Source organism: Chenopodium quinoa, unplaced genomic scaffold (assembly GCF_001683475.1).
Source record: "Chenopodium quinoa cultivar QQ74 unplaced genomic scaffold, ASM168347v1, whole genome shotgun sequence".
Taxonomy (NCBI): Eukaryota; Viridiplantae; Streptophyta; class Magnoliopsida; order Caryophyllales; family Amaranthaceae; genus Chenopodium; species Chenopodium quinoa.
In genome coordinates, this window is record NW_018742770.1 from 2,631,104 (window position 1) to 2,647,820 (window position 16,717).

A 16,717-nucleotide genomic window follows, 5' to 3' on the forward strand; every position below is an offset into this window, starting at 1 on the left:
TCCATATTTCAAACTCAACAAGCGCTCAAGCACGTGATGTTGGGAGTGGCCTGAGAGACTTAATGGTTCTAGATCACTAATACACCAATCATGTAAAAATTGAAAAAAGATTCCTAATTCTTCTTCATGAATGGTTGCTCAAATATTATCAAATACTCTTTGTTTTCCCATCCACTTAAATTAGTTTTTAGTGGGATTCATTTCTTGTCTCAAATATTGGCCTGTAGTCCAGACCATCTAGCACAAAGTAAACATACAACCAAATATTGGCTTCATGTTTCTACTACTATTGTTTCTTTTAGCAATCTCCCTTCTCTTCTTTCTTGCCACAAAATACTCAAAGAATGGAGGGAAATCGCGGTGGTTAGTTACTCGGCCTCCTGGCCCAAAAGGGCTCCCTTTCCTTGGCAACCTCCTCCAATTCGATCCCATAAAAACTCACTTATACTTCTTTAAACTTACCAAAATTTACGGCCCCCTAGTATACTTGAAACTAGGCTTTGTACCAACAATAGTAGTTTCTTCACCAAAATTGGCCAAAGAAGTGTTAAAAACACAAGATCATGTGTTTTGTAGTAGGCCAACTTTTGTTGGCCAACAAAAATTGTCATACAATGGCTTCGATTTGGCATTTGCACCCTACAATGAATATTGGAGGGAAATGAGGAAAATTTGTGTCATCCATTTATTTAGCTCCAATAGAGTACAATCATTTTCTTCAATTCGAGAAGAGGAAGTTTGTCGAATGATGCGTATCATTTCTTCCTTATCCTCGGAGTCTAACCTCGTAGATTTGAATGCATTGCTAATGTCTCTTTCAAGCTCGATAATATGTAAGATTGGTTTTGGTAAAGGCTACAAGGCTGATGATGAAAAATCTAATGAATTTTCGACGAGTAGATTTCAAGGCCTACTTCATGATACTCAAGCCATATTGACAGCCTTCTTTTTTTCGGATTATTTGCCTTACATGGGTTGGATTGACAAGATAAACGGAGCTTTGAGTAAACTTGAGAGAGTTTTCAGGCAGTTAGATGAGTTTTATGAAGAAATTATTAGTACACATCTTGACTCACATAAGGAAAAACCAGAGCAACAACAGGACATTATCGATGTTTTACTTCAGCTTCGCGAAGAAAACAAGGTGCCATTTGATCTTACATTGGATCATATAAAAGGAGTACTAATGGTAATTGCCAAAATCTTAAACCAGCTTCATATTTTACTTTGGCATGATATTAGACTGTTATATGCTCATTGTATTACTAAAGAAGTCAAGAGTCCTCAATTTTCGTCTGTCTGATGTTGGTACAACATATCTGTAGTGGGATCCATGCTCAACATTATGAATAATTCAGAAATTTTATGTATTATTTGGCAGTAACACAAATAAAACTCGAAACCATGACACATATAATCTGAAGCATTGTTTTGTGGATAGCATATTAGAAGTATCAGAGTATTCGAAAACAGAATTATTAGGCAGCAAAATAATTGAAAAGGGAATTCTGTTCAATTAATGTATAATTGTAGGAAGAAAATACAATCAAATCTATAAAGAAAACAGCACAATACTTGTTTTATATGCTTGATCTTTATCCTAGACTTCAACTGCATATGAAATTTGAATTACAAATAAATTTTAGTGTAATTGATGTATAGCACAAATTAACATTGCACAATACTTGTTTTATATTCCTTTCGCTTTCTACAGAACATATTTGAGCAGGAACGGATACAAGTGCAGCCACAGTGGTTTGGGCGATGACAGAACTAATGAAGAATCCAAATGTCATGAAGAAAGTACAAGAAGAGGTCAGAAACTTGGTTAAAGAACAAGTATGTAGTGCAACAATCATACAAGAAGAACAACTCCATCATCTTATTTATCTGAAGGCGGTTGTTAAAGAAACATTTAGACTACACCCACCAAGTCCGCTCTTGGTTCCTAGGCAAACTATGCAAGAGTGCACCTTAGAAGGGTACCAAATCGAGCAGGGAACTTTAGTCTTTATCAATGCTTGGGCTATCGGAAGGGATCCTGAAAGCTGGGATAACCCGGAAACTTTTCTTCCTGAAAGATTTCTTGGAAGTCCTAATCCTGTTGATTACAAAGGACAAGATTTCGAGTTAATACCATTTGGAGCAGGGCGAAGAGGCTGCCCCGGTATGGTGCTAGGAGTTACTACAATTGAACTAGCACTAGCAAATTTGTTGTGTTTCTTTGATTGGGAATTGCCTGCTTCAATGAAGAGGGAAGATATTGACATGGATAATTTACCTGGTATCACTGCTCATAAGAAAAAAGCCCTGTGTCTTAGTGCTACAAATTTACTTGGCCTGCAATAGATGTAACATAAATAACGTTGATTTTCGATATATTTTGAAAGGTTACATGATGAAAAATATCATTACCGTGCTTGTTGCTCGTTAACTAAAATATGTATCTAAGCAGGATATCTAACCATCAATAATGTGATAACTAAATCTGAGGATAGAAAATAGAGTATTACATGACGTAAAATACACATATGCTTACAATTATATAGTTAGACGTGTAATATCAATATGTATACTTAAACTTATGTCCATTGTTATTTTTAGTACATAAAAATTGCCTTACTTGCCTAAAAAATTTGTATACTAGTATTAGTTAATTGGCAACAAGCCAACAAGGTGAGCTTATGTTGTGATAGGGACAAGCCTAAATAATGCAATATATACAATGTTAGCAGTAGCAATTAAATTTTAAGTAATGCAAATATCATACCTGATTTTCTCATAAACCTTAAGTGGTTTAAACACCTCTATCAAATGATATTTATAGTCCTAAACATGCAACTAAAAGAGCATAGAGGCAAGTTAAGGGTCGAACACAGGGAAACGATTAAGCACCGCTATTTATCTCCTAATGTTAATCTAATTCGATCAAGAAGTATGGTGGGTAAAGTAATGACTAAAGGGGATAGAATAACAATTAAAACAAGCACTAGGGGGAAGGATCAAACATGCTATGAATTCAACGGAATTAGGCATCGGAAAATAGGTTTACATGTAACCCAAGCAACTCATACAAGGCAATATCAAGAATACTCTCTAATCACCTATCGGGATTAAGAGCTTTCCTAGCTAGCATACACTCACACTATCGTCGTAAGGCATACAAGCTAAGGTCATGCAATAATCAATCACCTAATGACTATTCTTAAGTCGCACTATCGTCACGATTTAGTTCACGTCATTCAACCACAACATGCATATGGCCATAAACATGGAGTGGCTAATAAGTATAAGCACAAGGAAGATTTAATCACAAATGTTCCAAATTAACCTAGCCTAGCATACATCAAACTCAAAGCATATCTTCACCAAACCCCTAGCAACAAGAAACTACTCACTAGTCCTAACTACAACTACCATCATACTAAGCAACATTATAACCAATGGAATAGTAAGAAAGACAAAGTTTTTATCAACTAAACTAACAAAGGTAGAAACTTTAATCATAAAAAACAAGAGAAAATAGATAAATGTACCAAAACCTTCATTGAAATCCAAATAAAGAGCCATACATCATTCAATCTCCAAGCTTGACCATACATCAATGTTGCAAAATTACTTCTTCAAAAACTAAGAGTAAAACTAATATTATTTAATTGTTTCAATTTCGTTTAAGTCATTTCATCTTTTGAGATAAGGATGAAAATCTAATCAATTTTTTAAAAATAAATAAATAAATAAATTCTTCCATGTGATTAAAAGTTCAATAGATTAATTATTAAAGAAAAGTTTTAAATAAAATCAAGAAAAGGGTCTTTCAAAAATAAATCAAGAAAAGGGTATTCTGTTTCTTTATAACAGACTCAAGTAACGGCCTTAACTAACTAAAACTAACCGACCCAAAGACGATAAATATCTGTTTTGTATTACAACTAACTACTTACAAACACCTATAAATATCAATCTTCCCTCAATTAAATCATTAATCAGCCATTTCCCAAGTATTCTGTTTACTTTCATCAACCCATTTCATAAGAAATTCTCTGTTTTTTCTCCAAAACTAAGAAATCTTTCTCTGCTTCTTTCTTGATTAACAATGGCTTCGACTTCTCGATACGAAAGCGAATTCGAGGCAATCGTAAACAATCACAACGATTTAGAGAGGGATCCAACACAGCAGTTCATAAGGTTCAACAAAGTCATAGCAATCGGAGCCTCGAAGAAAGTATACCAAGGATTAGACACATACAGCGGCATCAAAATTGCTTGGACTAAAATCGAAGTTGGAGAAATCACTGAAGAAGAATCAAACAACCGTTGTAAACAAGCTGAAATGTTACAGTCATTAAACCATCAAAACATACTGAAATGTTACACTTTCTGGTATGATGGAAGACAATTCATTAACATTATTACTGAACTTTGTTCTTCTGGTAATCTGAGGGACTACATTCAGAAACATGACCTGTTTCACTGTGATTCTGCAATCAAGAACTGGTGTCGACAGATTTTAACCGCGTTACATTATGTTCACAACAACAACATCATACACCATGATGTTAGTATTACTAATATCCTGGTTAATGGGGACTCAGGCACGGTGAAGCTAGCTGATTTTGGTGCCGCGGTCTATAAAGAAGCCGAGTATGTTAACAGCCCGAGTGCTGGTACACCAGAGTACATAGCACCAGAGATTGTAAGAGGTAAAATGTATAATCAGTTGGTTGACATACATTCTTTTGGGATGACTGTGGTACAAATGGTGACTAAGGACACAATATACTGCGAATACGAGGGGGTTAATTACTCAAAGGATGTTATTGCAGCAATTGAGGCCAGTTTTTTTCCTGTTGCATTGAGTAAAGTGGCTGATCATGATCCTCAACTTTTAAACTTCATTCAAAAGTGTGTTGTTCCTGCTTCTCTGAGACCCGCCGCAGTTCGACTCCTTAGAGAGCCGTATCTTGTAGCGACCGCGACTAGTGAGCCTGATCGAAGCCAAGATAAGCCATCATCACCAGGCCGGTTCGGGTCCTTAAGGAGGCTGTCATTGACTCGCAAGAACAAGCACTACTCTCGATTCGATTCGATTTGATTCTTTATATAGTATGCAGTTAAGGCTTTTCTTTAGTGCAAGTTATGTATTATTAGTCAGTGTTCTAGTCATACATGGTGTGTGTGTGTGTAAGAGTGGTGGGGGTTTGATTTTTCATTTGTTATTTGATTTTAGTGTTAGTTTGATTTGAATAGAAGAACATTATTGTTTGATGTAAGTGTTAGTTTGATTTGAATAAAAGAACATTAATGTTGAGTTAGTTAACTGTAATTGATTGTAGCTAGTATAATGCAATTTTTATATTTTTGTTTTATAAACATGTGTTTAAACAAGAATATTGCCCTTGATTAGTATAATTGAATCTCGGCTTGGTTGAATAAAATAATGACAATGTACGATCCCTAGGTAAGGTAGTGGAATTGCAAATTAAACTCGCCGCACATTAAATTATACACTAATTGTATATAGGACCTACTTTTTATTCGTTTTGTTATAACTCTTTGATATATTGTTTTGGACATAATTCTCGATTTTTTAATTAATACTCAGAATCTCATAGTTATTACTTCACTTACCGTTCACTCTTTTGGAGAGAGTTTTGTGGGGATAGTTAAAGACTAGTAGATGGAAACAACATGAAGGATAGCTACAAAATCACCAAAACTAAACCAATTTCATCCATTATATATACAATATATGCATGCTTTGTGATATACTTGGTATAATTTTTTTGGTGGTCCTTCACATCACATTCAATTGATTCAAAAGTTCAACTTCAATTCAGTACTTCAACTTCAATTCAACAATCATCTACTTCCTATAGACAAGCAAACCTTAAATACAAAGTAGTTGTGATTTTAAATCAAATTAAAGTGTACAAAAGAGGTAAAATCTTGGTGGATTTCTAACTATCATCTTAATAAGCCCGTTAAAGTCACACTAATTTATATGCAAAAAAAAGTGCTTAAAGTCCAGACCATCAATCAGTCAATCACAAGTAAACTTACAACCAACCTTCATGTTTCTACTAGCATTGTTTCTTGCAACGTTTTCTCTTCTCTACTTTCTTGCAACAAAATCATCAAAGAATGGAGGGCAATCACGGTGGTTAGATCCCCGGCCTCCTGGCCCGAAAGGGCTCCCCTTCCTTGGCAACCTCCACCAATTTCATCCACTAAAAACTCACTTATACTTCTTTAAACTTTCCAAATTTTACGGTCCCCTAGTATACTTGAAACTAGGCTTTGTGCCAACAATTGTGATTTCTTCACCAAATTTGGCCAAAGAAGTGCTAAAAACACAAGATCATGTGTTTTGTAGTAGGCCAACTTTTGTTGGCCAACAAAAATTGTCTTACAATGGTTTCGATTTGGCTTTTTCACCCTATAATGAATATTGGAGGGAAATGAGGAAAATTTGTGTCATAAATCTATTCAGTTCCAAGAGAGTACAATCATTTTCTTCAATTCGAGAAGTGGAAGTTTATCGAATGATGTGTATCATTTCTTCACTCTCCTCGGAGTCTAAGCTCGTGGATTTGAGTGAATTGCTAATGTCTCTGGCAAGCTCGATAATATGTAGGATTTGTTTTCAAAAGGGCAACAAAGATAATGAAAGAGCTAATGAATTTTCGACGAGTAGATTCCAAGGCCTACTTCATGAGACTCAAGCCATGTTAACAGCCTTCTTTTTTTCGGATTATTTACCTTACATGGGTTGGGTTGACAAGATAAATGGAGCTTCAAGCAAACTTGAGAAAGTATTTTGGGAGTTAGATGAGTTTTGTCGAGAAATTATAAGTACGCGTCTTGACTCACATAAGCAAAAATCAGAGCAACAACAGGACATTGTTGATGTATTACTTCAACTTCTCGAAGAATACAAGGTGCCATTTGATCTTACATTGGATCATATCAAAGCATTACTTATGGTAATTGCCAATATCTTAACTAACTTCAATGCCTTCTACATACTTTGACATGATTTTAGATAGTTATATGCTCTTTACATTGCTTAATATTTTACAATTTTCGTCTGTCTTATATGTAACTCAAAGAAGATAATGCATAATATTTGTTCTTCTTTACGCTCTCTGCAGAACATATTTGTAGCAGGAACGGATACAAATGCAGCCACGGTGGTTTGGGCGATGACAGAGCTAATGAAAAACCCACAGGTCATGAAGAAAGTGCAAGAAGAGGTCAGAAACCTGATTAAAGAGCAAGAATGTAGCGCGACTTTAATACAAGAAGAACAACTTCATCATCTCATCTATCTGAAGGCGGTTGTTAAAGAAACATTTAGACTACACCCACCAAGTCCGCTCTTGGTTCCTAGACAAACTATGCAAAAATGCACCTTAGGAGGATACCATATTGATCCCGGAACATTAGTTTTTGTCAATGCTTGGGCTATCGGAAGGGACCCTGAAAGCTGGGATAACCCGGAAAATTTTCTTCCTGAAAGATTTCTGGGAAGTTCTATTGATTACAAAGGACAAGATTTCAAGCTAATACCATTTGGAGGAGGGCGAAGAGGTTGCCCTGGTATGCTGCTAGGAGTTACTACAATTGAACTAGCACTTGCGAATTTGCTGTGTTTCTTTGACTGGGAATTGCCTGCTTCAATGAAGAAGGAAGATATTGACATGGATAATTTACCTGGTATCACTGCTCATAAGAAAAAAGCCTCGTGTCTTAGTGCTACAAATTTCATTGGCCTGCAATAGATGCAACATCATTAGCATTGAATTTTCGATATTTTGAAGATTGAATGAAGATGTATCACCATGTTTGTTACTGTAAAGATTGTGAGAAATCTAAGTTCACTCCTAAATGATCTCTAAACATGATGTGACAACTAAATCTGAACTATAGAATAAAAATACCGCATGCTGTAAAATACACCCTCGTAGATGCTTACAGTTCTCCGATAGTTAGAAGAGTAATTTGAAATCCTTAGCCTGAGGTCATAAGATGGTTGTATACTTGTTTTAGTCACTTCATCACTCGGCAATAAAAGTGAGCTAATATTTATCATCAACAAACAGAGCAATAAAAGAGATCAAATTTCCTTTAAATTATAAAAGTACAAACCAAATCCTCACAAAGCATCATTTCTCGTGACATAATGTTAGCACTAAACAATTAAACTCTCACTAAGTAAGAACCTAGCCTTCCTCTTCCTCACTTTTCCTTCTTGTTTTGAATGGGAAAAATGAATAGTCAACAGGTCCAAAGGCCTAAGTAGTACACCTCTACACATTTAGACAAAATTTCCGCTCATTTAGGCGGGAAATTAAAACTCAACACCTCACTTCAACTTCACTTGCGAGCCTTCCCTCTTGACCCTTTAGGGCGACCACGGCCTCTGCCTATGCTTTTAGTCTCAACTGGACTTTTCGTGCTAGGCCTACCACGGCCTCTACCCCCAGCTTTCCCACCCCGTTGCCTCACGTGTCCATTTTCCATTTCTTCTTCACTTTCATCATCACTGCCATTGTCACTATCTTGGTCTTCCTCCTCTTCAGACTCAGACAAGTCCTTTGACTTCTTTCTCTTCTTGGAATTGTCAGCAGGGCTTTTCTTGGTAGTTTTCTTGGCAGAGGTCACAGGTGTTTCGACCTCAGCAACTACATAATTCAATCCGCATTGTAGATCAGATATATGCCAATTACTTGCATAAAACACCAGCATATGACAAAGGACAAAGTAAATTAGGAGATTTGTTACTACATACCTTCTCCAGATGCTTTTCCATCATGAACATCAAGCTGTCACAAAACAAAGATGTTAAAACTAGCACCAATGCTTACAGTTAACTTAAATTTGCATCTAGGCCTCAGAGGTAACAGTCAACAAAATCAGCGTAATATAAAAAATAAAAAATAAATAAAATAAAAAGGTAAACCCATTAATGTAGAACACAAGGAAGTGAAGGAACCTTATGGAAATTAAAGCTGTGCTTGATTTAGAGAAACAACATATTTCGTATTTGAGAAATCGGATTTCCACTGTTTACTTTGTAACGAGTGAAAAAAAAAATTCTTAAGTTGAAAATAGTTATCCGAACAGTGAAAAAATAATCTCCATTGTTCAAAATTGCATCTACAATTTTTTTTTATACCACACCTTTCCCTCCTCTCCTCCCTTCCAATTCTCAAGAAAACCAAAAACTGAAATGTAATATATTTCCATTGTAATATGTTTTCCATTGAAAAAAGTTTTTCTTCGTGACAAATGCAGCATATGTCATATGGGTATCAGAAGTCAGCTGGATTTTTCCTAACTAGAAGACTATAAAAGATAGAAAGTGCAACTATTCATAAAAGAAAAGGACAAGAGGCAATGAGGCAAACAACTACCCATCGTATTCCATTGTTTTCCTTTTCTTTGCTTGATATTTAGTTAGCTTGATCTTTGGAAAACATAACAAGCCAATTGGTAATGGTAAAATATTGATACATGCCTCGGATTATATGAAAAGAGGGGTGGGGGGAACATTATGGACAACAAGAATATACCTGTTCAAGACGATCAAGAACATCTGTTCGATCAACCACCACCATGGCATGTGCGAATCCACATGCAACACTATAAACACAACAAATTGATGTTAAAATTGCTTAAAGTCCATTGCAAGATAAATACAAGTATACGACTAATAAGTTGCATTTATCTTCAACCTGATAACATGCATGCCCTCAAGGATTTCCACCTTCTTGGGATTAGCTGAAGATCTAGTAAAAAGAGTAAACAGATCAGCAACCTCTGTGCAAAAAGAAATTATAACTCTAATCCACAAGAGAGAAACGAGGTGTACTTCTGCCCGTTGGGTCCATAACCCAATTCTCCATTTTGTGCATGACCCCAACTAATACATGACGAATCGGCACCAACATAATGGAACATTTGACCAGAATTCATACATCGCATATTCCAGCCACTGCATACATCATATGAAAATAACAAGATGATATACCAATACTTTATTTTAAAAATTACTCCGTAATAAATAATAAATGTCAATTTTTAAACTATTACAAGAGACAAAGAATACACAGCCTATACCGACAATAATTACCAATAAAAAAAATAAAAAAAAAAAAAAAAAACCATTAAAAGAACTGAATGACGAAAAAAGTGCCCTAAGTCAGCACAGCATAACTAAAAAAAATGGAGGAACTGAGGAAGTAGACATTAAATCACGTCCACCTCACAAAAGAACAGAACTTGGAAGCTTGGCCGATTAGAATTGAACACTATCAATCATAAAAGGCTAACTATCTAAATTAGCAGCTTATCTTCAGCAATTAGACAATAAAGAAAACAATTTTCATTTTATTCCCAAATCATAAAATGACAGTAAAGCAAATACTGGGAAAAAATAATGAACAGGCTACCTTAGATCCATGACTGGCTTTGGATACATCCAATCATCACCTGTATTCTTCATTTTTCCCCACATGTATAATTGACCACCAGCTAAAAAAGAAAAAAAGGATGAATCCATAAATAATTCAACATACAGAGAGTTAAACTAATCAAATGAGAACTCGGCGATCAACAAACCAAATCAATACAAGAAGAAAAAGAAAAACAATCCACCTTAAGAGAAACCAATTTGTAAGACAGTGACAGTAACAGTAACAGTTATTACTGACCGTCATGATGCCTTAGAATCCCAAAAGAGCAAAAATTCCACAAAATCAAAACTGAAGGTCAGGTCAAACCTTAACACAATTACCATTGGGTATATTTCACCTAGTAATTGCATTCCGCTAGTAGTTTAAACGAAGAGAGGGAGGGGGAGAGAGAGAGAAAGGTCAAATACATGAAAAATAAGAGCTTAGTCTCCAGGGTGTTTAAGAAACTTCAAACTCAAAACTACAAGCAATCATCGCATAATTAATGATACTAGGTGTCTTCCTCTCACCAAGTCACCCGTGATATGAGAGTGGAAACACCCATTTTGAGTTAATTTACAGCACAAACGATGAGATAAGGCCTATAAAAGGGAGAAACACCATACACACACAAGAGACCACGGAAATCAGTAATTAACTCAGCTGAAGGGTAAATCAGAGCCATACCAGCAGTACATGCCGAACTGACACCACCAGCTGAAACTATTGCATCAGAAGGTAGAACATTATGCCTCGTAAACACATCTAAACGTCGTGGAGACCACTCATCCTTCTGTTCCCGGTGTCCCAATCTATTAAAGATAACAATTTCGTCAACATACAAGCAAATTACCTATAAAGAACTAAATACTCGAGACCTTAAGACCAGAAAACACGCCAAAAACAGATTTCATGATTCATTATTATGTGGCTATGTTCATAAGAAAAACTAAATAAATAAAATAAAAGAGATCAAAATAGCATACAGACCTTCCATAACCACCATAGCCCCAGCTGCAAAAATGACACAAGCCATTAGAATCCACAACACACATAATTGAACAACATTAAACAGCTGCAAAAAAGATACTCACGTGTATACATAGCCATTGGAATCCACAGCCACTGCATCACAGAAGAAACTTAAAGTAAAAACACCATACAGCTAAAGCAGAGCAAGGACTAATTGTAGAAAACAAATTAAAAGTCACCAGAATGATTCGTTCCACATGCAACTTTAACAATTGTTTCTCCAGAGAAGGAAGCTATTGCTTTTGGCCGCGGTTGAGCTTCATAAGCAAGTCTTACAGAACTATCCTTTGTATTGTACTGAAAGGATAAGTCACAAACATATTAAATTCAGAGAGGCAACACACTTCCATGAGCACAGAACATTATATATATTTGCACTACAAAGAATCAGCACTATTATTGAAGTCGTTGCAAATACAGGATTTAACATCTAACATACAATTCATACTATAAGCATTTAGCTAGCTATCAGTGTTCAAAAGGTCAAGCCTTGTTAAAAGTTTATGTGATACAAAGGAAGAAACACCATGACGATATTCAATAGCAATAACCCATTACTTTCACACCATCCACACGACCCTAATATCCAACAATGAATCAAGAATTTCAATGCTTTCCAGCAATTTTACTTGATAAAATGTAGTGTCCAGCTTTGTAATGTCACACATCCACAAATTTAACACAAAATAAACAGAAATTTGTGATGGTCTCCTTTTATATCCAAGTAAACACATGCTCCTTCTACCTAAATATCAGCATAACCTAGTAAAGCCACATAAGTTGTGAAAGTGTGAACCTTAAATATGTACAGGATGGAACAAGCCAAAATCCCTCAAATTCAGTAAGTTGAACAATGATTCCATCAATGAGTTGAACATAAAAATAAATTCATTTCAAAGCCTTAAAATCCAAAAGTATTAAATGAATAGAAGCTTCAAAGAAAACTCATACCTCATTGTCAGTTCCATGACCAAGTTGACCATATTGGGGAAGACCAGCCGTTCTAAGCAAAAACAATATAAAAATAAATCAGAGACTTGCTTAAAGAAAAGCATGGAAATAAGCCATTACCGAAACCTTCCAAATTCAGAAAACAAAAATATTAGCACAAATCACAAACCATACAGTATAGTAGCTCCTTCAGTAGAAGATAACCATGCAGTGAATTCCCCGCCACAAGCAACTGCCTTGACTTCAGATACTTGACAGCGTATAGGAGAAGACTCTATTTCTAAAAAGGAGAAAAATACATATAAGAAGAGCAGCTGCATAGATAGAACATCAAATTGCAGGATCCAGATTTCAAAGTCTCCATGCAGATTTCAAACTTTTAGATGATAATAACAAAAAGTGCTCCTTGCAATTGGCAAAAGTAGCATATGATATATTAAGACACCTAAACAAAAAAGATCTCCGACCCCGTGTTACAGATTAAAAAAAAAATCAACTAAAATTACACAAGAGAACTCCTCCACATCATCCTCATACATTATAAAAACACAAACATTGTTCCTACAAGCCTTGAACATTTAAGTTTGGCAACTTTCAATTTTCCTGGGAAGATTGATGAAGGCCCAAAGTCAACAATCCTCTTCCTTTGAAACCTTAACGAATGTAATAGATCAGCAGCAAGGTGGAAGAGTACTGTGAGTGCAAAGTAGGGAAGCTGACTTGGAGATGAGGCAATTAGAGACCGAGGGCACTTAAACCATGTTGGACAAAGTTTAAAGAACCAAGAAAGACCAGCCTCTAGGTAGCTCAATGACCTAATCAGCATAAAACTAACTGAATTGATGCCACAATCAATTCCTTATCATCAATTCAATCATGCTCCTATATTTCTAATTATACATAGAAGATAAGCCCTTCATATCAATTTCACAATTTAATGAAAGTAATGGGAAAAAATTGATTGTATATTTTCACACTTCAGCAAAGAACAATGCTTCAAGCAACATAAATTATATATATAAATCCAACACGTGTTCTTGGATCAAAGAAGAATTAGTCCTACCATTTCGAAGTGAACCAGTTCCCAGCTGTCCATGCTTGTTCCAACCAAAGGCAAAGGACTGTCCATCATCGGCCATGACCACTGTATGTGACCGCCCGGCATCTGCTTTCACTATTCTATGCCTGAGAGAAATGAGAGAAAATGATAAGTAATCTTCAGAATACATGTGAGACACAGTACGATGGTAGAAAGACATGACCAGTATATATAAGCGAGAAAGAGATAGAGAGAGGGTGGAAGAAAACAAAATTTAAAAATCTCATTGGGACAAAAGGTCATATTATAAGAAAATATCTCAAAAGTTTTATTAAACTTAATATGGATGGATAGCAAAAATCTTATATGAACACACTAGAAGACACAGCTCCTATTTGTAAGAATCAGGGATGATTTATTAGAAAGATTAAAACTTTTATAGAAGATAAACAAAGAGAATGATAGTGATAAGGATCACCAACAAAAGCAACAATGATCTAGGTACCAACAACTAATTAATCACATCAACAACATACTTTGAGAGCTCAGATATAACTGTGGGCCTATCCCGTTGCAGAGTATCACCATGTCCCAACTGTCCCCTCTGTTACAATAACAATTTCAACGTTAACACCTCAACCAAAACAAATATGTAGATAAAGATATAAAACCTTCAAGTTAACAAATCCATACCTCATTTCTCCCCCATGTATAGCACCGACCATCGACATCCAATGCCACGCAATGACATGAAACTACATGAACATCAATTCAGCATTATAAAAATTCTTAATTATAAAATCTTCATGTAATGTAATAATAAAGACAAGTACATTAACTCAACATTTCTAGTGATCATACATCATTAAGCAAAAATGCATCAGCACGAGAGCCTAACCAACAATTCAAAGGATTATAGCATATAGTTAGCTAATTTTAGCTCACACAAACCCACTAGCATAAATCTATAGCATATTTAAGGATCATTGGCTTCAAACTCACCCACTTCATGGCATAAATCACACATAATTACATGAATCATTCATAACCAACATTTCCAATGATCATAAACATCATAATTCACTAACTAAAAGGCATAAATCACAAACCCCATAACCAAAATTTACTAAACAACCAAAAATACAAATAATCCCAGCACAAAATCTACAACTTCAACAAAATCCCACCTCCCCTGAATAAAGCAAATTCTCTTTAAATGGCTGAATTAACAAAAGGAAACTCACCGCAACCGGAGGCGACAAAGCGAATGTCGATACCGACAAGGGGACGAAGCCGAGTAGGTGAATACAAATTACCTTCAATCCCAGTTTTCTTCCTACCAACAGTATCCCAATTAGTAGAACCACAAAACAGCAACTCTCCTCCTTTCACCTTCTCCTCCTCACATTTCTTCTCAACTTCCACTTCCGCCATTTTCACTGAAATCAAAAACAAACCCACATAAACAAAGGGGTCAAATTTACAAGAAATTAGCAAAAACCCATAAACCAAAATGTTCAAAAACAACGGATCTAACGGCTACTAACCGTTGAGGGAGAAAGCAGTGAAGGGGTACGAGCAAAAATGGCGGGAAAAGGGGAAATTTTGAAGAAATCGGCGATTAGGGTTTGTAAAAGCCCTAGATCAGAGAAAGAAGAAGAAGAAGAGGAAGTGGGTATTGTGAAGTTTGGTGAGATAAAATACAAAGAAAAATTTGGGAAAAACAAAAATTGGGGAAAGTGTAAATATTAAAGAAAAAGCGGGATTGGGTGTTGGAAGTTCCAAGAGAACAGAAACACCTTCTTTTTTTTTTTCTTTTTTTTTCTTTTTGCATTGATTAGGGTGGATAAAGCACTCCTAGTACTAGTACTAGTGCTTTTTATGAGTAGTTTAACATCCACTAGATACCACATAATACTATTTTGAGTAACTTTTTTGGGATATTTGTGTGAGGTAAATGTCATTTATTTATTTTTTTGGTTCATTGTTTGGTTGACAATAATAAATGGTGGATTGGTGGTGATGTTTTTTGGAGTTGAATTGGATTTTTATCAACTTGTGAAATTGAAACGAGTTTATTTTTTTTTTTGAAGCAATTGAAATGAGTTTTGATTGGTAGAAAGTCGGTTTATAGTAAAAATTGGTAAATAATAACTCGCTTATTATTGTATGCCCTCCGTTTTTATTTACTTGCTTCATTTCTCCATGCATACGTGCGTGAAATTTTAGGAGAAATGGGATAAAGTAATAAATTAAGGAGATAGTGGGGTAATTGGAAGAATAAAAATTGTAAAATGTAAAAGTACTTGAGAGAATTGAAGGACAGATAATATGAAATTAATAAAATTGATTTATGTTGGGTCTATTAGTTGAAAGAAATAAATTAAATATTATAAAAACTTTCCAAATAAGGAAATGGAACAAGTATTTAAAAACGACTGGAAAAAAATATGGAGCAAGTATTTAAAAACGGAGGGAGTATTCAACTAAGGTTAGCTTTACCCTAATCATGTCCTTGTGCTCAATTGCTTCCTTCAAGGTCACAAACTCAAGGCAAGAATTCCTCCGTTAATACTTCTCATCCTACTATTGATTAAATTTGTTAGAACTTATTACAAATTTTTTGAAGTTATTACAACTCATTATTTAAGTATCGAATTTACTCATTTAAACTTATTGGATCTACATATAACTTAATTTAAATCATCTAATCTTCTTTCATGAAAGTTAGAATAAGTTATATGGAAATTACATCACTATATATAGATAGCGTTTCTAAATCACATAAATAGCTTAATAGAATTAAATTAAAATAACATTTTAATTAATCCGAGTTATCTTAAAGGTATCATGACCAAGCTAGCTTTTTAAATCTGTCAATAAAAATCTCCTATCCATCTAATTAATTGAAAGTGAAGTTTATCAATTATCACACATAAATAAAAACAAATATAATGTATTTAGGGGGTGGGAGAACAAATCCAAAGCTTCAAAATTTTTAATTTGACAAGCATTAGATGGACAAAATGTAAATTTCCATAATATAGATTATGTAGGAATTTACTTATCTAATCCTCCTAGGTAAGTAGAAATTTCTATACAAGTATATAACCTATGTTTCTATCCAAATTCATATGTAACCCCAATTTCTAACCAAACAAATTTATGCAATTTTCATGATATTGATTATGAAATTTAATTTTCATAAATAGAAGTTTATGAGAATTTTTACTTC

General features: G+C 34.9%; 3 protein-coding genes across 3 annotated transcripts; 2 read left to right on the forward strand and 1 right to left on the reverse strand.

Moving 5' to 3' along the window:
* Window positions 1–17: 17 nt before the first annotated feature.
* On the forward strand, window positions 18–2,419 carry LOC110724694 (cytochrome P450 71A1-like). Its single transcript, XM_021904139.1, has 3 exons — window positions 18–1,189; window positions 1,282–1,297; window positions 1,727–2,419. The coding sequence occupies exons 1-3, from the start codon at window positions 275–277 to the stop codon at window positions 2,347–2,349; spliced, it is 1,554 nt and encodes a 517-aa protein (XP_021759831.1). The 5' UTR covers window positions 18–274; the 3' UTR covers window positions 2,350–2,419.
* Window positions 2,420–4,096: 1,677 nt separating this feature from the next.
* On the forward strand, window positions 4,097–7,899 carry LOC110724500 (cytochrome P450 71A1-like). The gene is made up of 3 exons (XM_021903922.1): window positions 4,097–5,025; window positions 6,032–6,986; window positions 7,155–7,899. Exons 1-3 carry the CDS (start codon window positions 4,097–4,099, stop codon window positions 7,782–7,784), a joined length of 2,514 nt encoding a protein of 837 aa, XP_021759614.1. The 3' UTR covers window positions 7,785–7,899.
* Window positions 7,900–8,110: 211 nt separating this feature from the next.
* Window positions 8,111–15,648, reverse strand: LOC110724695 (protein RCC2 homolog). The gene is made up of 17 exons (XM_021904141.1): window positions 15,030–15,648; window positions 14,727–14,921; window positions 14,176–14,237; window positions 14,019–14,086; window positions 13,507–13,628; window positions 12,618–12,723; window positions 12,444–12,495; window positions 11,672–11,789; window positions 11,555–11,585; window positions 11,451–11,474; window positions 11,148–11,272; window positions 10,458–10,539; window positions 9,878–10,000; window positions 9,741–9,794; window positions 9,579–9,648; window positions 8,795–8,828; window positions 8,111–8,687 (listed from the first exon to the last, which is right to left on the reverse strand). Exons 2-17 carry the CDS (start codon window positions 14,914–14,916, stop codon window positions 8,380–8,382), a joined length of 1,569 nt encoding a protein of 522 aa, XP_021759833.1. The 5' UTR covers window positions 14,917–14,921; window positions 15,030–15,648; the 3' UTR covers window positions 8,111–8,379.
* Window positions 15,649–16,717: the final 1,069 nt, after the last annotated feature.